General features: G+C 40.2%; 1 protein-coding gene across 3 annotated transcripts in view; it reads left to right on the forward strand.

Moving 5' to 3' along the window:
- MSRB3 (methionine sulfoxide reductase B3) overlaps positions 1 to 21,896 on the forward strand; it is a 96,494-nt gene that overhangs the window by 49,137 nt on the left and 25,461 nt on the right. For all 3 annotated transcript variants that reach the window (XM_076332320.1, XM_076332328.1, XM_076332337.1), the window contains exon 5: positions 6,262 to 6,290. In XM_076332320.1, coding sequence (XP_076188435.1) covers positions 6,262 to 6,290 — 29 coding nt within the window. The remainder of the gene's footprint in view (positions 1 to 6,261; positions 6,291 to 21,896) is intronic.

A 21,896-nucleotide genomic window follows, 5' to 3' on the forward strand; every position in this document is an offset into this window, starting at 1 on the left:
GGCCCATGGGTAGTTTTTAATATCCACTAACTGGCAGCTTCTTGGCTGGTGCTGAATGTTCATTTCACTACCCTCATATAAGCAATGAAGTCTGGGAAAGATTTTTATGTTAAGGATTAGGAGAGCAAGAGCAAGTTTGGAAAACAAAAAACACTTGATCTCATTTTTTTCCTTGATCCACAAGCCACCTGGTCTTGTTTTTTCAGTAGATCAGCTCTTACCGTACTGAGCTGGTTGCTGCCCACAAATGTAGTAAGGCACTGTCTGAATTACTGCAGGCCAAGGTCACTGGCTGTGCAAGGAGCAAGTTGGATGAGACTGCCAGCTACAAGCCAATACAACAGCAAACCTGAGATTTCCTTTTGCTTGTGTTCTCCGGGTAACACCATCTCCAGCAGTGAAAACACGTACAGGAATATAGGGGATCTCACAGTTTGCTAGGCAGAGAACATTTCAACAGGTATCCTTTCCAAAAGGCAAATATTGATGTAGATTTCCTAGGAGAAATGCGTTAGGATTCAAAAAAGAAGGAAAAGAGGACTTGAAATGTAACATTTTAAATATTTCAAGGTCTCATTGAGACAAGCCTGTGAAATTGTTTTGTTTTACTTATTGCTGAGCACTGAATTGCAAATCCTTGTTGAAGGTACTTAGAAATAAGAGGAAATAAATGCAAAGACTTCCATAATCCTAGGGATATGTGTCGATAACTTCCACTGATTTTACTACGAATTTAATTGATATTTTCACTGTAAGTCTGATACGTGATTTCCCCTGTTTGAAATTCACGCTGCTTTGTATTGACTGTTCATCAGTCACCCTGCTTGGAAGAATTAATTTTCAGCTAGTCTTAACCTACCTTGTGCTTTACTATGTGTATGTATGTACCTGAAGTAGAAATCAGGTAGGAAGGATTGTTACGGATTATGACTGCAGAAGCTGTAGATTTCTATATTTATCTGTTTATAAATCTCACATTAAAATAAACTCTGGACAGAACTCACCCAGAGACTACTCATCGGCTAACATGATGTTAAAATGCTCTTTTTGAATTTGGCTTTTCATCAATATGCAGAACAGAAATTGTCACAGCATCCATCAACAGAGAATCAATCTTTTTTCTGTAGTCTAGGAAAGCGAGATTAAAAATATATCTTTAACCAGGCTTCCTAAGCCAGTAAGGCTTACAGCATCGTGCTGTCTGTGTGTCAATCCTTTCCTAATAATAAAACTGTATCATTTAATCTACTTGCCAATTTCAGCGAAATTTGGCAGGGGAGTAGCTATTAAACCTCAAAGATATTAAGTTCTTAAAACTTTTATGAAATTGGGAGAGAGATCACTTTCAAGCCCTCTCTGAGGGGAGACCTGAACAAGAGTTCAACTATATTATTAGATTATACCAGATAATATTGTTGTAAATAATATATATATTATTGTATTATAAAAGAGAATCCACATGAGGGTGGAAGAGAGAGAGGCATTATGAATGTCCAGCTCTGGGAAGTACCTGTGAGTAACTTTGCCACCTTAGACACCACAGGATCTGTCCCCTGGCCACAATGCAGCAGCAAGCCCAGCTTTGCTCCTTCTGCTGCCCGAGGAACTACTTGGTTCTTAATGCTTGGGGGCTTCTCAAATTCCCTGCTGGTGCGGGTCTCATAAATTCCTAGATAGTTACATCAGGTATTAATTTTTACATTGGAATACTGCTGCGTTTTTCTTTCTGGAAGCTTGCCTTGTTATTTGGAGCTTGGGCTCACAAGTAAGATCAGTGACCACTTCCAAGTAATGGTTTGTGTTTTCGGAAGGGCTATGCCCATACTTGTAAATAAAATGGACAAAAGCCTCTTCTCTGGCAAAGGCAAGTGACAAGACATGGCTTGTGTTTGTTAGCCTAAATTCCTCTCCTCTGAAACACAGTGGCCTGGTTCACCCTGCTTGTGGGGAATGGTCCCTGGCCTCAGCCTCCCCTGCAGCTTGCCTAGGTCCTGTCTAGGAGAGTGCTAGTTCGCACGAACATGATATGGGCCAACACAGTGTCCAGGGACGTGTTCACAACTGAGCATTTCTGTCCTGGCCTTCTTTAGCTTGCTAGCAATGCTGTAGCCAAGAACGCTGATACTCCAACTTGGTATTTTCTGTACTATTGGGGGCAAATGGGTAAGAGAGAGGAATGATTTTATTCTGCTCAGTCACCTGGGCCAGGACATTGGTTGGCTTGGATGGCATCGGGAGCCTGCTAGATCCTTGTCTCTTCAGCAAACTGCCCATGCCAATATAGAGTAAAGTTCTTTGAAAATGAAGATGTACCAAAGCTGCACCTATCATCTTTACAATTGCAACAGATCTTTATTCAAAGTCCTTTTCAGAGGGGAGTTGTATTTTGAATGTCTGCCCCTACCAATGTTGTGTTTAGTATCCTTGAAGCAAAACCTTGCAAAGGAACAACCTGGTACAAACTGCTAATGCAAAGGTGTAAGTTAAAGCCAAGAGGAGTCAATGACTCCTTCAATGTTAAAACAAAAGGATCAGAACTGCAGAGGTTTCATCAGGTGCTTTCTGAGAGAGCTGTGGGGCTTTCAAAGGCCGTTCCCCATGCTGGGCTTCAACAAAACCTGAATAAACCTGATAAAGACTTCATCAAGAAGGGTGAAAGGAAAAGGCAGTTGTAACGCAACACTGGGGTCCTGCAGTAAGTCCTCTTTCCCCTCTCCTTACCAAAAGCCCACTTCACTGGCAAATAGCAGATCTGTGTTAGCTTCAGCTGTCATGTGTCTCGTCACGCCGTGGTATGTGGCACTGAACAACTGCACTTCAGTCATACTTTGGAAGGCAGTAGTTGAAAATTCACACTATAGGAACACACGGTGATTATCATTACCTGTTTCTCTCTCTTTCTCAGTACTTGGCAGTCTGAACATCTAGTTTATGGTGCCTTTTAAAAGGAACAAGTCGAAATCCTGCGCCTCTTTGCAGTACAGATAAAGTGACCATCATGTATTTTATTGTTTGTTTGATTTAATTATTTCTGGGATCTTTAAAAGTATTGCAGCACCTTGTCCTTAGGTAACCCTTTCCAGTAGCTCACTATTTCCTTGCATATCGTGTGTTGGTAGATGAGCTACTTGGCATTTGTATTGCCATGTGTTGTGTGTATTTGTCATATCACAGCTGAAAATGGAAAGCACTTTATAAATATCCTCTTGCTCTATGCATAGAGACTCCTTTCCAAAGATATTTATGAATGATTCCCTGACTTTCAGAGTACTCCTACGGGGCAAAAGTAGAGAGAATACGCACCAAGCAATTATCTGTTTGTCGGGGGTTTTTTCCCCTCTTGGTGTGATAAATGAAAAAAGACATTTTGTAAAGTCGATGCCTGGCTCTGTAAGGTGCATCTTGTTTGGTAGGACGCTTAGGTTGGATATCAGAGTATGTACAATGATAACAAACAATGTACAGAGAAGTTTTTCGTTCTAGTTAATGTATTTTTAAAAGTATAAAGGAATCGGAGTGAGTATTTTTGTGTGTAGCAGAACATCCCTTTGGAACATACTTTCAGCATTTAATTTTATCCTATTTATTGGCCATTTTTTAGTTGCATATTTTTAACACCTGTGTGCAACTAGTTTCTGATACCTTTGTCTAGCGTGCTGTCAAGAAAAAGATGTAAATACTGGAAGATCTAGGGGAAAAGTGCTGGTTCCATTGAAATTGCTGGAAGCTTTGTCATTCCTTCAAGTAGTCAAGATGACTGTCATCTTTGTTCTTGTAGAGTGCTTCTCTCACATCTGCTTGTTGTTGCTTATTTGCAATGCCAAAGACGCTTCATTATTTTCCTCCCTTTTTTCTGTGCCCTCTAAGATCTCTAACAATTTCTGTAATACTGTGTCCTAAATTTTGCATTGTTTTCCCAAGGTGACATGGTGACCATAACGTCGGTGACCCTCCTCCTCTCGATGGCTCCTAGCGCTACCTCCCATGTTGTGTTTTCTTTCATAGCTATTCTGCTGTTTCCAGACAAAGTTCTATTCATTTATCGCCCTGTATTGGTTTCCTGATTTGTTGTCCAGTAATTTATGACTGTTTGGAGCTTTGGTACTCATTACAGTGCACAGTGACCCTTGTGACCCTCCTCCCCACGTACTCTCTGCCATCTTGGCCCCTGGGCCAAACTGTTGATGCCGCAAGTTGCAGTGCATATGTCCATGCCAAGCCATGCAGGCTGAGAAGCAGGGTCTTTGTTTGACCAACTAATACCAAGTATCTAGAATTTAGGCAACGAGAAGCTGATTGTGCAGATGAACAGACGCTGAGGGTAAGATTCGTATGTCGTCTCTGACTACGTAGGTAGTAAGGTGTTGCTGATACAGTAATGGGCAAGACAGAACAGTCTAGACATATACTGCAGCTTGAGGAGAATATTGTAAATAAAATACGGAGTAAGTGGCTTTACCTGGAACTCAGTGGAATTCCCCCCAGTTACCGGCATGCACCTTTTGCAGGGTACGGACTTCATCCTGCTGGGCGTAAATACCAACTGAAATACACTGCCAAACAGAAGCATGGGCTGGTGCCCTGGGCAGTTATTGGTGGTGGTAGTCATGCAGGCACGTTAGCAACATACTTTTTTTGTTCAGTGCTTTTGGTGGTACTTTGTAAGTACCAATTAGGAAGATAAGTTACGTTTTTTTCCCGTCCATCTTTTCACCACCTGAGAATTACATTTAAGACATAAAAGATTGTGAGCACTGGCGGAAGGTGGAGAATTAGCAGGAAGGGAGGAGGGAGCTGTTCCCTTTCTGATGGCTTTAACTGTAACTAATAGTGTAAACGTTCATTTTTTATATCATGATTTGATATTTGTTTGCTGTAGCATAGATCTTTGGTACGGGATTACAATGCCAATTATATGAAATATATAGAATACGTGTAAAATACATCTACACATACCTGCATGTACAAGGTTATAAAATAAAAGAAGAAAATAAATCTGCAATTAGTTCTTGAGCTTCAGTCAGTTATTTTTGAAAAAAGAAGGACTGTAACTTCCCAAAATACATCCCCTCCCTGATGCAACATAAAAGGATCGAACATTGTACTTCCTCCTTAGAATTTCTGGGGAAATGCATTTTGCTGCCAACGTAACATCCTTTAACAGGTCTCCTGCTGGTCAGACCTTGTGTCCTGCTGTGACAGCCATGACCACGTGTGCAACTGATTGTTAGTGGGCAATATAAATCTGATTGGAACATGCCTGTTAATTGGTTTGAGAGCTCGATATAGACAATGCTGTCTTATAGCAGATTGTGTAGATAGGCCCAGTCATAGGGTTAATTCTGCTTGACAGCACATCAGCAGCATCTTGAGAGTAATTACCCAACTTAAGTTTTCCCACAGTTGAATTGAGATCTTCAAAGGCTTCTACATTTACAAGTATTATTAACCTATATCTGAAACATGATGTTCCCACAAGGGCTAATTTTTTCTTCCTTTTATTAAATATACAGGTTATAGGGTTCATTTGCTAAGTGCTAAGCCCTTAGAAGAAAACACTACTTGTTAGAGAGAGAAAAATCTGCAGTGCACGACCAAAGCTAAGGTGCATAATGCACACATCATTGTCTTTTTGCAAAGACTTTAAAACCAGTTAAAGTTTAGGTCTGGCTCCCTTCCTCTCTCCATCTCTCCCACCCCCTGCTTTCCACTTTTAAGAAAATCAACCACTTATTCCTATGTGCAGAGTGAGTAAATTGAAGACACGCACAAACAAAACCCTCCTAGGATGTTGTACAATTAAGTACAGATCATTGGATACAATACATATGACATTAATGAAATGGTATCTGCTTCAAAAATAGATTGGAAACATTCATGAATAAATTAAATCCTCTTAATGACTTTTCAAAAATGAAAATGAATGAAAACAATATTTATTATATAGGAACAACTGTGTTCCAGGATTCACAGCATATAATTTAATCCTGTTTTAAATTCAGATTCTGTTATTTTCTGCATTCATTTCATGATTTGTCTTTTAAAATATCTTCTTTGTAACTCTACATCGTAAAAAACCCAAAATGTTAAAAGATAATGGTTATTATTTGGGTTCAAATGCCCTTGAATGCATTAAGTATTAATGTACAGAGGTAGATGGTCTTGTTAAAGACAATATTTGCTGGGGGATCAGTCTGACAAATGGCTTTTATGGCATAAAGCAGTTCTTGTAATTTACGATCTTTTTATTTTCTTTTGCAGGTCAGAAACAAAGTTTGACTCCAATTCAGGTATGTTTAGATTTACAGTGTTTTGCTGAATGTACGCTATTCAGGTTAATCTCAAAAGAGTAGTTTCTCAGTTCAAGTTCAGTTTAGTTTTAAACAAACTGGGGTAGGTCAGTCTTAAAAAGGATCTTCATTTCTCACCCTCTGAAAACAGCATTATTACTGTGAAACATTTGCTTTCATTCCTTTCATTAGTTCCTGTCTCTTTACATTTTCCCAAAAGATGATCAGGAAGATGTATCTTGCGACAGGCTTTAATTGATCCAGAAAAATTACAGTACAAATAAATGATAATACAGACTAAAGCAAATGGAGGATTGAAGTGAAGTTTGAGAATGATAACTGCTTTAAAGGAGAATGTTTTTCTTCCTGGTGGACAAAGACATTTCATGGGAATTTGAAGTCAGTGCAGCCTATCTGTCAGGAAACAGATGATTTTTCATCAAATTTTCATGACAGATGCATGTACACAATGCATGCCAGACCAGTCTGTAGAGCTCGCTTTAGGAGGTTTACCAAAAGGCAGTCTCTCTCAAGTTGTCTTTTTAAAGAATTTTAATGTGTTGTAGGGACTGGGAGGGAAGTGAAGGTCAGTCTAACAGGTTAATGTGTATCTAACAAGACAAAAAACACAGGACAGCAAAGGGGAACAGTTGGGGGAAAAACAGAGATCCTAATACCAGACTGTTATTTATTCAGTTAACTAACTATTCCTGGGTGTTCCTTAAAGTTAAACAATAGTAAATTAAGAATGGGCTGTTGCCCTGGAACTAGCTGAAATGTCCATTGCCTGAAAAGGTCATTCAAAATAAATTTTTTTGTTAGGATGAAAATAACTACTTCAAACAGAAAACCTAATATTATTATGGCAAATTTGTATTTAGGCTAATGTTATCTTCTCTATGGTTTGCTTAATGCAGTGATTGTAATTGCTTTTACAATATATATTAATCAGAGTATTTATGAAATAGCATGTTTCCTTTTATCCCAGTTATAGCATGATTTGGGTTTGAAATGTGAGGTATTACATTGCTTTTTGTTTCCACATTAGATTTTATCTTTGGAACTGTATAGGAGTGAAATCTACAGCAGGAAGCATTTATATAGCCAATTCCTACGTCTTGTATACTTGAGTCATCTTGCTTCTATTATGATTTTAGTCTGTGAGGTTGAGGTTACTTGCTTTAAATATTGCTTGAATGAACTCTATGCTAAGACTGCTTCTTGGATCTTGACAAAACAGTTTTACATGGGGGGATAGCTTCACACATTGTCCACCATCAGCCCCTTTCTTTTACTAAAGTCACCAAAACTATGGTGTGGAGCAGAACGTCAAATGCCTCACTTTTCTGCTGAGGGGAAAATGCTCTCTGCAGAACTGTGATTTGCTCAGTGGGGTAAGCGACAAACAGTTTTCTGACTTCTTCTTTTGAAGCAGCTTTCCTGTTAGGTGCACTATTCTGTGTGCTGCTCTCCTTGCAGTGAAGGCAGGGGTATGGTCTTTCCTAGGGAGGACAGAGTATTGATAAAAAGTTTGGCACCGTCGCAGCTATGGCAAACGCCTGCTCAGTAGATGTCACCAGGCCTCGGTGATTGGACTCTCTAGGTTGAGCGTGAGCTCTTGAATGTCTCCTCTTCCTTTGTGTGGGCTACATAGGCTTGCTTTCCTTGAGCTTGGGTCTGTGTTCTGGGCACAGGTTGTCTCTTACTTCTCACACAGGGGTGTTGGAAACCCCGGTTGCCCAAAGACCCGGGGACAAGAGTTGCTCTCCCTGCCCTGCTCTTCTGAAGGCACTCCTTAGGCATTATTCTTACAAGGTCAGAGCTCTGGCCTTGTGGATGCCTGATGCAGTTTTGTCTCCCCAAGAGCACAGAGCACACGGAGGTTGTAAAAAGATTTGGAAGTAAAGACAATTTGTAGGAGACCACACAAAAAATACATAAATGTAAATGAGCAGTACAAGACCCAAGATCTTCTCTGCCTCCACTCTTTTTTGCTGCACCTAAATATTCTCTGGACGTGCACCAGAGTTCTCTGCAGCAGGTGATTAATGTTATTTTGCTGAGTGTCAACATCAGCAGGTACCATGAATGTCAACAGGAATTCTTAGCCTTGTGCTGTGCTGCTTCCCACTTCAAAGTGCTTTGTGTACCATCAGGGATACAGTGTGGGAAGGTCTGGGGCTGAGGAATTTCTTAGATTTATTCCTCCTTTTTCTGCAGAGTCTCACTTTCATCTTCTGCTTGTGATCCCTTTCCCCTAAATCCCTGGGGAAGTCTTTGGTTGGAATAGTTTAAGGCTTTCCTGTCACGGGACCCTGGTCACTCCCCAAGGTGTTGAAGGCTCCTCACCTAGTGATCCATTGTGGATCGCCAGTGTGTGTGGCTGGCCAGGCCAGGCTGGGCTCCTGGTCTCATTTTATGCTTTGCCCCAAATGTTCCATGTGGAACTGAGAATTACTGAGGTTTAACGCCTTGGTCTTATCAGTGCTGCCTCTTTCAGTGTCTCATCCAAAGAGAGATGTTAAAAGATAATAGAAAAAACAGATTAAGCACACAATAAAAATGGCATTTTAAGAAAAAAGAAACCACAGAAAGTCCATAACCTCAAAGTGCATTTCACGGCCAGAAACACCAAGGCTGAAAAAAATCTTTCTCTTTGTGAAATGTACACCAGCCTTCCCTTTACAGGGATGGTGCTCAGTTCTTCCACCCAGAAGCTCTTCTCAATAGTCAGCTAGTGAAAGCACTTAGAGTTTATCTTTTGTTCCCAATAAGCGAGAGCAGAGAAGTGGAGATACCGAGATCAAGTCAACATGTATCACCCAAATAAAACATCACTGTTTTTGTTTCCCCACCAAACAGCTTGCCATCCAAAACCAGACAGTAAGCCCAGACCTCCTGCTGCCTCTGAGTGAACAGGAGGGTATAGGCAGGGAGTGGAAGGACGCGTTGGTGATGGCAGAGAGGCATCCTCGTAAAAAAATATTTCTCTGGTGTGAGGGGGTGCAGTGCCCTCTGCAGCACCATGTTCTGCATAACGTGGGCCTTTGAAGTGTGTAAATGTAGCGTTGGTTTTAAAAGGGCTGCTGCCATTTGAAACCAATGACTCTATATTTATGCAACCTTGAGTTCCTTGGAGACACCTTAAGGTATTTTCATATCCCTCATTTTGTTTTGAATTCCCCAGACCGTGATTCCTGAGTAAACCAATGATCCCACAAACTGGAACAAACATGCTTTGTTCTCATTTATCTCACGTTACTCAAAACAGTTGAAGTGTTGAACGTGAGAATGAGGTAATTTTATTCTAGAATTAATATTTTCTTCCAGGGAGCTGTTCTACAACCTGTCGCGTGCTCTAAATTAACCCTAATGTTAATTCCAGTTAACTTGCAAGTCTAGATGTGCCCTTGTTAAGCATTTATCAATGCTTATTGTACTTGTCTTTCCTAGAAATACTTGTGAAGCACTGAAGAATTAAAAGAAGTCTTTCTGAAGCAAGTACAAAGTCTGGAATACAGCTTTAAAAGTGCCCAGTAGGCTTACTGTAAATGTAACCCTGGAAATGTTGTTCAACACTGAAATATTAGGTAAACATTGTCAAAAGAAGATTAATTTGGACTTAAGCATTAACTTAAAAGAAGGCTGTAAAATTCCTATAGTGATGATCAAGATTTATCATATAAATAGCTATAACATCTGTAGGGGACACACATTCTTCATATCATGACTAACAGTTCCATCTCAGAAACTTCTTTTTCTCTCCTGATTCTTTATAAGTCTATAGCTGGCAGAATTTCTGTCTCAGAGACCATGGGGTTAGCTTCATGCTGTTAGAAGATCTTATGAAATGAAACAATTTTGCTTTCCTGTCATAATATGATGAATTTCGCTGGTACTGAAAATAGATTTTTCCTAAAAAAGTACTTGAAAGCAAGAAAGGTTGTAGGAAAAATATTTTTTTTCTCAAAATCTGTTAGGGAACAAAGTAAACCACAAAAACCACAGCTGAAACAATTTTGTTCTAATTATTAGTATTTTGGTAGTGTCTGAAATGCTTGTTGTGCCGTGTGCTTGGTTAGCAAATTCTAGAATTTAAGAATTATATTGAATAATCAGTTAATGAAAGATTTTTTTTTAATTTAGAGAAAAATTCATCTTCATGATGCTGTTCCATAACAGGAAAAATTTGTAGGTCTCAAAAGCTGTCACTGAACACTGTTAATCCCACTTTAGTAATAGAAAAATAAGCACAGAAAATGCAAACAACTGTCTCAGCATGCCCACTGGTTGCCAGGGAATGGTAATGGTGGGTTTCCCACTGCCTAGCCAGGAGGGCTGGAGTTTTCTTGGGGCATCTCCTGTAGTATTTGGTGTATCCTGCACGTCACTGTGGAGGTGAGTCATGTGATATTCAAGTGATAGCGTTGGCAGTGAAATCATGAAGGGGAAGAAATCTCAGTTTTGTTCTGTGTTAAAAAGAAAGGACAAATCCCTGGACAATACACTTGGCCTCCAGTGGAGTTTCTTTTATATAGATGTCACTCAGATGGTGGAATGGAGGAAGTCGGAGAGCGCAGGGTGCAATAAAGTGTCAGTTGTGGAAGCACCATGCTGTAGAAACGCATCTGTGCACTGGCAGAAGAGAGGGGAGTGCCCAAGGGCGCACACTGCCTTCAGCTGTGTTCTTCATCATTCACTGTGCCAGCTTCCTGCTTCTCTCAAAAAGAGGGATGCATCTCCAAAACCCGTTCTTCTGTCTCCCTGCTTCTATACAGATCAAATGAAATGTAGAGTTTACCTATGTGATTTTATATCACTGTTTGTGTCAATACTTTGGAAACATTCCAATTAGTGTCAGGAATTAAGCTGTAATAGCTGCCCATGCAGCTAGAGGCTGTCCTGAGGGACAGCTACACACGAGCTTTTGTTGGATCCCTGCCGCCCCAGCAGTCAAATACAAAGCAAGTCAAGGAGCCCCCGACAGTTCCTGGAATTTCCTTCGCCTGCCTTGTCTGGACTCACAGTGTCAGCCAGTGACTCTGCACGTCGTTTCTCCTCTCTGCACATCGCTTTTTCCACCAGAATGAGTGTATCCCCATGTCTTCAGCGCTGCACAATGCTGCCACCCCTCTATCCCTATCAAAGTTCCCATCTTTTCCTTTCTCACCTCTTGTATTTACTGGTATCATTCCCTTAATGTGGCCCCTACGATGTACTAACTTGCTAGGCTACATGATTCAGCACAGGTGCTAGAGAACAGTCAAAGAAAATTAAAAGGTTGGGGGTAGTCAGATGTTTTCCTCTCATAAATTCCTCTTTACTTCCAGATGTTCAGCAACAGACTTTCCAAACTCTCGCTATCAGCCCTGATTTCCCCTAGCCTGTCATCAGTCCCATTGTATGAAAGTCATCAGTACAACTATTAAGAGCACAAGGAACTCTTCTCCCAAGTAAGAAAGAAATTAAAACCAAAAGGCATCTTGAAAGTGAGCATCTCTTACTGACCCTTGCTACTAGGGAAACCCAAAAGAAACTTAACTTCCCTGAAACCTGAGGTCCCTGAAGCAGCAGGGTACTTGGTAATATCATCCATCGATCGATTGGATCATAGATCTAAATACAGATTAACAAATCAATTCCTAGATTTTATTGATGTCAGTTTCTTCATCCAGGTTGTGATGGAGTGCTTCTTCATTTCTTCTTAGCGAGGCTGAGTAGTTTCAGGAACAGGGAGGAGAAGAGACGTTTGGTATTCATAACAAAATCATATTGACAAGTTCATCAGTCACCCTACAACCAGAGTATTTGATCTAAAAACATAAAAAGAATACTTGCAGAGCCTGTTACAGGCAAAAGTGGCAAAATCAACAAAGATACTGAAGAATAGGGATGCTCCACAGCCTTTTGGGTGAGGCAAATGACCTCTCCAGAGTCTCTTTCAACTATGAGGAATTATTTCCTCCTCTCTGGCCACCACCAACGCATGGATTCTTGAAAGGGTGCATGAGCTGGCCCAGAGAGACGGTGGGGAACAACAACTACATACACAGAACAGCAGCTCAGATTATCTTACTTGTCGTTACTTGTCAGTGCTGTTTTGTTCTTGGCATTAACAACTCTACAAGCAGATCGTTAGGGATGCAATGGCTGGAGCGAATGGTCTGTTATATTTGTTCAGCAGCGAGATGAGCGTTCAGATTCAGATGCAAGCTGAACCATCTGTTGAATGTTTTCACGGCCATACTGCAATGTGACTTGGGAGTATAGATGGCTGGGACATCTCACTGGTACTTCGCAGTGAACTATGTGCTTGTAACAGCGCTGACCTGCGGTAACCGATCATCGCCCTGCTCTTACATCTCTTGTAAAGGATGGCAAAAGTTGGTCAAATTATTTCAACATGCAGAACAACGTTTTAATTTGTGGAGGGCTGACTAAAAATGTTGTAAGCATGCAGGCAAGCTTGCTCATCTAGGATTTTTAAAGAAGGCAGTCAGCTGCCCGAGGACTCCAAATGCCTAACTTTCCAAATTCTAATACTGGCTTTGCAGTTGCAGATGTCTTTTCCTCCCTCTTTCTCTGTTCATCTTATTTGTATCTGAGCTAGGCTATTCCTTGCTATCATTGGCATGATTCTTCTCAGTTGTCAAAGTATTTTAATAGGAAGCCTGTTCACTTCCATAAGCTAGATCCCTGAATCTGCCAATGGAGGCCAGCAGCCTTGATTGGACTCACAACAGCCTTGAATCATTCTGTGTGAATAATTTGGGTAATTTCTATTTTGTGGAGTTTTTTGGATAATATATTCCTCCCTCCAAAAAATCCTGTTTCTGTTTTCATTAATAGGGCAGCTACTTAAAGATGCTCTGTCCTTGTGAGCTAGCACACATGCTCACTCTGCCACTCCTGCAGGGAGCACTGCCCGTTGGCATGCGGTAAGAACTGTGTGTAAAAGGACCTTGCTCCTGGAGCCAGGAATATAATATCAACAAAGACAAATACAATTTTCTTTTTTTGTCTTACGTCTACTTTAATAATCATTGCTGCTTCTTTCTTGCCTTGCTCTGAGGATCTTGCTGAGAAGGATCTTGCAATGTGTTTAAATTGGTCCTGTAATGAAAATATTTAGATTTAGGTTTTCCATTTTATTATCATTAATGTAAGCAAATTCATCAGATTTATTTAGGAGAAATTTTTTACCCTTCTTTCTAAGTACTAAAGACAATCTTTTGTATTTCATTGTAAATAGCTAAAAAAGGCAGTCTTTAAAAAACAATTTGGCAAAAGTAGTCTGAGAAGACATGAGTAATATATAAATCATGGTTTTATTACATGGAATTGGAAACTGGTACTCAGTTAAATTATAAACTGTAAAGTAGATTGGCTGAGTATTTTTTATTTGTCATAAGTATAGCTCCTTCAGATAGGTTTGGTCTATTGGGGAGTTTATTGTTAGCAAATTGCTCTTTCAAGTTAGCAACATTCAGCAGCATAACATCTTTACTGTTCTGGAGGGCTGGATTTCTTAAATACAAAAATGTTGTGATTCTTGCTTAGACCTGTTAATCATTGTGCAGTTTTTTTACTGAGCAAGGCTACCTAATTACTTTTCAAGAGCTACTTGCATTGCAGTCTTGTTCAGTGGACAAAGTAGAAGAGTTTTGGTGATACTCTTGAATTACCCTATACTTACGAACTTCATAAAGAGTTTTTCTGTTCCTTTTAAATGAAAATTCATTCAGTCAAATTAACCCTATTACAGACTAACTGTGATAATTAACTTTGCTGTAGTCCCATTTAATTAGCCAAAAATGGAGTATGTGCAAGAGAAGCCACAAGAATGGACAAGCAGGGAGGTTTCTGGTCACAGCTGTGGCTCATTGAGATGGTTATATAGCTCAAATGTGACTTACCCACACCATGTACAGCTCAAGTCAGTTGTATTGTTTCATTGCTTTATTAGTACTCTATTCATTTAAGCCATGAAGGGGGGGGGGGGGGGGGAATTGCCTGTCTGCTTTGTAATTTGGAAGATGAACTATAATTCATTTGTAAGTGGAGTGTTATGGCATTGTGCATCATGAACACACTTCTGCAGAGGTTTTGAAGAATGGCAACACGGGATACTGTTTAGCTCACTGCATGGTGCCAGGAAACAAGAATTCTGTAGGATACAAGAATACATCACGTCTCTACTATCTTCTGGTGCAGAAGCTACCAGCATCCATCTGGATGTATATAGGTAGCTGAGATGTGCAGGTTTGGACATAATTTGGATGGCTGCTTCATATTTTTAATGTTGTATGGGCATCTGCTGATTCTGTACCCTGTTCCAGCATGTCTGACAGCTCTGTGACCTTGGGCAAAGTACTTTTTCCCTGTGCCTTTTTCCTCCTGCCCATTGTCTGTCTAGTTTGTTTACATTGCAAGGCTTTTCAGGGAAAGAGCTGTCTCTTGCTGTTGAGCATGTCCAAGACCTAGTGCAGTGGAAACACTTTCTCAGTTGATATCACCTCTTAGGTCCACCATAACTCAAATCATGGGTGGCTTTTACAGAGTGTCTCCTTTTAGACTAAGTAAATGAAGTTATGTTAGAAAGAGTCTCTGGAAAGCAATATAAAAGGCAGCATGGTAAATGTATTCAACTGAATTAGAGTTTTTCACACTGCCTACACAGTCACAAAATTTGTGTCAAGGGAATCTCAGTTCTGTGCAGAAGAAATACAATTCATGCAAATGGTCTTCCCAGGTCCAGAATCCCTCACCTAATTGAACTGCATGATTTCTGCAGCAGAATGCATGACTGTGGCTATAGATAAAGGCCTGAAGTTGTTTGTTAAAGTCTAATATGTAATAATAGTGGAGTTTAAATGACATGTAAATATAAGCTGAGGGCTTAGGCATATAGGACAGAAAATACTGATAGAATATAAAACTTTTAAAAGCTCTTTAAGAATAATATTCCTATCAGTGATATGGGTCTAAGAAAGCAGGTTTTTACCTGTTTATCATAGGATCATGCATTAATTTCTGAAAAAATCCCACCCCTTGTATTTGCAAATGTGAATGAGACTTAACATAGTGGGGCCTGGAGGATGTTAAATGTCCTGGTCAATGGCAGTTCATGAAATCAGCTTGAATCTTGCAAGATTCTGAGCAGTCTCATCTCTTCCACAGGCCGTGAGAGTTGAAGATGCTGCACACTTGTCATGGATCAGTTCTATGGTGTTTTCTATTATTGGGGAAATAATACCGATTTGGAGGGGAAAAGGAGGTGAAATCAGAGACAGTGCCCTGTGAATACTGAAGAGATCCTAATAAGATGTTTGTTAATATATACTGTATTTGGTACAATCTGATGCATTCTCAAGACAAATTGTTTTTTCCTCCTTAAAAAGTAGTCTCTTTTTAAGCTGTATCTCCTGCCCGATACACCTGAATTTACTCTGAATCAGTAAATTCCTTGCTTATTCTAGAAGTCCATGTTGAGTCTCCACTGCAGGTCTCCACTCCACCCTTCAGGACAGTTTTAAAAAAAGATCTTAAGTACTTCCATTCCCTTCTCATTCATTCCCATTCACCTGAGGATTCCTCTTGCTCTCTTTTCGGTGGCTAACAAAAATTTTCATCTTTTATTTGCCTGGAGGCCAAGCAGCTGTGGAGGTTGGGCTGGGGCCCTTCCTTGATTTAGGCAGTGACTAAGGCTGTGCTGGGAAATCAAATGCCGACTCAGTAGTTCCTAGACCCTTCTTTCGGTGGACCACTGCATCGATCGTCCTATGAAAAGGCATCCCTTGTTCCTCATAGTGCTTTTTGTTCCACCTCTTTGAAAATAGACCAGGTCAAAGGAGGAGAAGGCAGAGTGCAAGGTGGCAAGATTAGTGGCCTCTCTGAGATACTAAAATCCAGTTCCTACTCGGCTTCTCATGGAGGAGGGAAGTTCTGTTCATGGGATGCTCTGCTGAATCAAAGGAAGATGATGAAAATTGTGACTCCTCAGCTGAGGAGTGTTCCCACTTTTTCACCCACAGAGTCTAGCAGCTGCTTTGTGTTGGCTTTCCAGTTTCACAGTAAAACCAAATCAAACCAAACTTAACCCAACTCCCTCTTTTTGGCTGAGGGAGAAGAATTGCTTAGGATGCTTTCCTTCAGCTGCCCTGGCTCTCCCTTCCCGCTCTGGGAGGAATCCACAGCTTCAATAAGGACAGCAACAACTTAAGCCAGCAATAGCGTCATTTCAGTTGTGACTGTCTGGAGGTGCTTGTCACTGCTGTGACCTGAATTGAGCCCAGAGGAGATCTAGGGCTATGTAAAACCACTGGGACAGGCACCACACTGCTAGCCTCATCAACCTCTGGGATAGATTAGAGGGCAAGACCATGGCATTCAGAGGGTGCCCCCCCTCAGCCCCCATACACTATGTGTCAGATGGCTCCTTTGATTTCAATAGCTTATCTATGGGACAGTCTGCAGCCAAACAGCAGGCAAATAGGACTACTGAGGTGGGTTTTGCCTGTGTGCCTTGACGAATTTAACAGGACAGGATGGTCATGGTCAACGTGTCCACTCTTTTTCTCGTTATTTTCTCACTACCATAAAGTGCATTTTCCTGTTTTGGTTTTAGGCAATGTCTCATTGAGCACTGTACCTTTGTGGCTGAGTGCATGTTGTCCAAAATTGCACATCTTCTGTTTTGATTAGCATGGTTTACGTGGTCATGAATTTGAACAAGAAAGAGGAAGAAGCTGGTTTTGTTTCTTCTCTCTGGATTTGTCAAAGAGAAAAAAACCCTTAACATCTTTTCTACACAAGATGATGAGAATGATGTCATACAGTATTAGTTGAAACTGGAAGAAATCTGTTATTTGAAAAAAATTATCTGTTTCATGTCATTAGACTGTACAAACTAGCCAAGTGATAATTATTAATGACGGAAGATTCACTAAAGTTTAAAATATTTCATGTTTTTCTTTCATTGATATAGCGCTGTAAATTTATGACCAGTAAGAAACCGTATGAAAGATCTGTCAGCTTTTACTATTTCACATTTTAGTCTCTTATCAAAACTGATTTCAGGTTTTGTAGTACTAAAAGTAAAGGGGAAAATGCAAGCTGCTTTTAATCAAACTGGAATGTTCAGTGATTACCATCAAAATCTTTACAGTGTTGATCTGAGTATGAAGCAAAGAACATTAATTTGTCTTTTGTTGAATTAATTTAGTGGCAACCACAGCCTTTAAGATGTAATGGTAGACAAGTTTGTGTCATACCACTGCAACTGCCACTGTACATGTGAACACCCATCTGCTTAGGATTAAGTCCTAAGTCAAATCTAATGCTGCCAGTTTAAGTCAGACACAATTTGCACTGAGTTTTACGTGAGTAAGGACAGCATGATCAGGTCTTAAGCCAGACAACAGTGAATTAAGTTACAAGGGCTGAAAGTATTTCTGCAAGGAAAGAATTGCATCCCTATGTGATCTGATCAGGTGTCTTAGCAACCTTGTTTTCCATCGGGGGCTGAATTACCATTCTTTATGGTTTGCTATACCATTGTCATGCCCGCCTATTGTTCTTTACAGAGTAAGTGGTCCCAGCCTTTTCATCAGCCATGGTCCAGATGTCTGAACAATCTTAGATCTGTATGCCCTTCTCCAAACACCATGCCTATGAAGATCACAAAATCCATATCCTCAGTGTTTGGTTGTTCTGAATAAACCCTGGAGCATCTAATTTAGCGCTAGTTTTTGCTCTTCTTTACTAGCTGTAGCAACGGAGGTGCTTTGATTATTTGCATAATATCCTTTTCAGGTTATTTCCGTGTCTAGCTTTCACACAATCCCTGTGTGTCTGTGGAGAAATGGTAGCATTTCATTTGGAGGGATATTTTATAAAAGCTATTACCGTATCAGGGGGAGTGGGATCATCTTACCTAACATAACATAGCCCTCTGAGCTTTATCCAGAGTCAGTTGGAAGAGATAAGCATCCTCAGAGGGATTCGTCCCTTCTGCTGCAGAAGTATGTCTGGGGTGAACTGAATCACCTTTTTGAGTGCCCATCAACTTTGGAGTTAGGCATGTAACTTTGATGGTTAAAGTTAGGAGAGATTATCTCCATCTGGAATGGATGTGCATAGAGCTGGGGATGAGTGGGTGTGATCCCCAAGTCACCTTCCACAGCTGCCGCTGTGGAGGTGTAGTGGAAAAAAATCATAAATTTAAGAGGAGAGCTACCCAATTATTCTCAAGTTCTTCTGCTGGGTGTCAGTAAACCACCTGTACACAGAGCTTGGGTGCAGTGTATTTATGGGAAGGAGTTTACCTGCGATTATTTCAGTTCTGTTTCTTCTTGTATGCCTTTTCATTTCCGTTTTCTTTTCTTACCTTTCTTCAAAAAAAACAAATCTGCTTATGTGTCTCCAGTTACTGTTACCCCAGAGAATTGCAGCAATTTTCAGCTCTTTCTCTTGAATTACAAGTAAGAATTGTCAGATGTGAAAAGGCTGACAAAATGTGTTTTGTAAATAGATCATTCACCACTGTTCATCCATTCATGGGCAGGAAGAGAAATATGTAACTGAAAGAGAGATGGCCTAAGGGTAACGAGAGTGAATCAAAAATGTTGTAAATGTATTAAATTTAGCTTCAGTCAGGGCCCAAATATTAAGCTGGTCTTTGGCACGTTTCAGAAAGCATGTGAAATTTTCCAAAAGGTTAGTAGGCAGAGATTTTGCTGATTTTATGTCGCTATTCTTGAGCTTTTAGAAAGTCAAAGTCTTTTAGTCTGTGTTAACCATTCTAAACCAAGTTAAGGACACCTGACACAATAAATGCAGATGCAAAAACTGAAAGGTGTATTTTTAAAACATGAAAATTTAGAAACAGAAGCATTCTGTTTCTGCCTCTTAGTTTTCAAGAAGGTGGTCATGTGAACAGAATTCCCCTGTTTATATTCTCATTTAAAAAGTGTTTACCCATAAGATTTCTGGTGTTTGAAAGTGCTCATATACTCACTTCCATACTATTATCTCCCCTTGAGTCAGTGATTTTTATTGCCCTGCCACACACTCTATATAAAGGGATTTAAATGGAGTCCCAGGAATATGGATTCGCAGAGGGATGGGATTTGGAATGTCAATTGTCAGTGCCGATAGGATATCTGGAACCTGATTAAGACATATTTAGGTTGAAGAGTGGTGGAAAAATGTGCCGGCAAATAAAAAATCTGCTGCATAAAATACTGTGTTGAGGGCATTAGGGCTCTGGAAACAAGTTTAAAAGGCAAGAGGGGAAGATACAGCATTTCAATGAAATTTCATCCCTCCCTGCTTTCAAGGACAGGAAGAAATCCCTGACTAAAAGAGTACTGTCAGAGCTGGACTTTAGGTCATGAGTTAGTATTAGTGTTAGACGGTGGCAAACTGAAGCTACGTTGGCCATCGCTTACCCAGTTAACTGGCTTTGCTGGAGGAGAGAATTACAGGAGCTCTCTTTTTAAATCATTGTATTTTCTTTACTGTCTGAATGTCTGAGACTCTTCCCTAGCCCCACAACGATGGCATATCTCGGGCATACCTGGATTTGTGTCATTGTGGCAGTATGATTAAACAGAGTTGCATTTTACTGTTGAAGAACAGCATGATGTTGAAACCTATGCTGGCAGCTGATTTTACTCCTTTGGTTCCAGGCATCACGGTATAGACCACATAAAAAGTAAGTCCCACTCCTAAAAAACCAGAGAAATGTACATAGCAGAATTGTAATCTTAACACCCTTGCTCTAGTCTCTGTAAAAGTAATTTCTTTAATGATACATTAGCAAAAGTTTTCATGTTCCTCTTTGCTTTCTCACACAAGGAAGGTCTGTGCCCAAAGGACCTACTCCTGGCCAGGACATGTAATGGGCCGGGGAGACTCCCCACTGGGACATGCCCCCTCCTGGGCTCCTGTTTCTGTGGAGGAGGGAATGAGTACCTGACCACCTCCCCACCTCCTGTGAAGACTATGCACAAGTCCAAGTTTGAGACCCATGTCGTCACTCACTTAGGGTGCCTGCTAGTATGGCACCCAGAATGGCAAGGTAACTTGACTGTATCTGGGTGGGAGCGAGGACACAGACCTTCATCTACATGCCCTTGGCCTTGAGGTGATCTGATCTTCCTTCATCAGAACAAGAAAGGGGTGGACCATACAGAGACTCTGTCTATCCCTCCCCCCTCTGCCCTCCTTCCCACAGCGAAGGAGGTTATTGGGAAACTTCAGAAGCTGAAACTCATGAGATTTCCACTGGCACTTTGCCTCTGAGAATGTTTTTACTTATCCACAAATGACTGAGCTTTAATGAGTTTCTCATAATTTGTACGAGCAGTAACAGTCTGTTTCTTTCGTTTCTCTGCCAATAGTTCTCGCATTTTTTTTTAAATTTTCATAAACTGTATTGGCCAGTGCCAGGCTTAAACCTTGCACAGATGGAGGTGGACAATAACATTAAAATGCCTAAGTATTCAAGTGTATTACATCCTGCAGTTCTGCTTTAGCATTTGGATAGGAGTGTGTTACTTCGTATTTAAAAACAGAATACGGCAGGGTGTTCTTCAAATTCATAAAGATTAATAAATGAAGGGCATTCAGTGTCATCTTCAGTGCAGTGTAAAGAGTAAGATTATCTAAGTTATGCAGAAATTCTACCTTTAATTCAGGCTGTATTTACAGAAACTTCCCACGCATATCTCATTAGTTCATTGTTATGGTTTATTTGTGCAAGTCTGTTTTAAAACTAATGAATGACGGGGAATTAGAGTTACAGCAGTGATAGCAGGTATTTTAAAAACATTCAAAGCAAGAGTGAAGAATGCCACACTCTCAGGAAACCAGCTGATACTTACTGAAGCCCATGCAAACATTTAAATGATCCAGTAAAGATCAGGAAGAAAAAACAAAAGAAAAAGTCTCATGGGATGGGCATAGGAAAGTAGATTGTTAAACACAGGGATAGCAGAAAAATACACTAGTACAAAGCTGCAAATAAAATTATTGTTTGCCCTGCTCACCTACTTTACGTATTTGGATGGATGTATAGCCTTTGCTATACATTCTTACTGTAGAAAGAGGTACAATGTTCAAATAGAGGTGGCTAAAGTTAGTCCCAGAGGCTGGGGTAGCCACAGTTAGAACTGTGAAAACAATAGGATTTTTTATTTGGGGATCAAACCTGTATATGGAAACAAGGTTCGGGACTTGTGTGTCCAGGAAACTTTGCTTTAAGTTGGCAAGCAGAAATAAAAGGTTTTGGTTTTTTTCAATGTATTGAACGGGGGCAGGGTGTATATCCCTCGGATTTTTTAACATAAATTGATATTGGAAAGGAAACATTTCAAACATAAGCTTGAACTATATGCTTTCAAAATGAAGAGTGGAAAGCAGTTGAGCTATTTGAATTTTGTCCAAATTCTCAAATTTTTCCAGTCAAAATTTTTTACAAAATTTAAGAAATTTTCAGAAAGTTTTCTAGACCCCTAGAGACTGCGGTTTAAGGCATTTTTATTATTTAGAAAGAAAGTAAAAACAAATTCCCAAACCTGCCATCAACTCAAAACTCAGGCA

The sequence above is a fragment of the Aptenodytes patagonicus genome, chromosome 1, assembly GCF_965638725.1.
Source record: "Aptenodytes patagonicus chromosome 1, bAptPat1.pri.cur, whole genome shotgun sequence".
Lineage (NCBI taxonomy): Eukaryota > Metazoa > Chordata > Aves > Sphenisciformes > Spheniscidae > Aptenodytes > Aptenodytes patagonicus.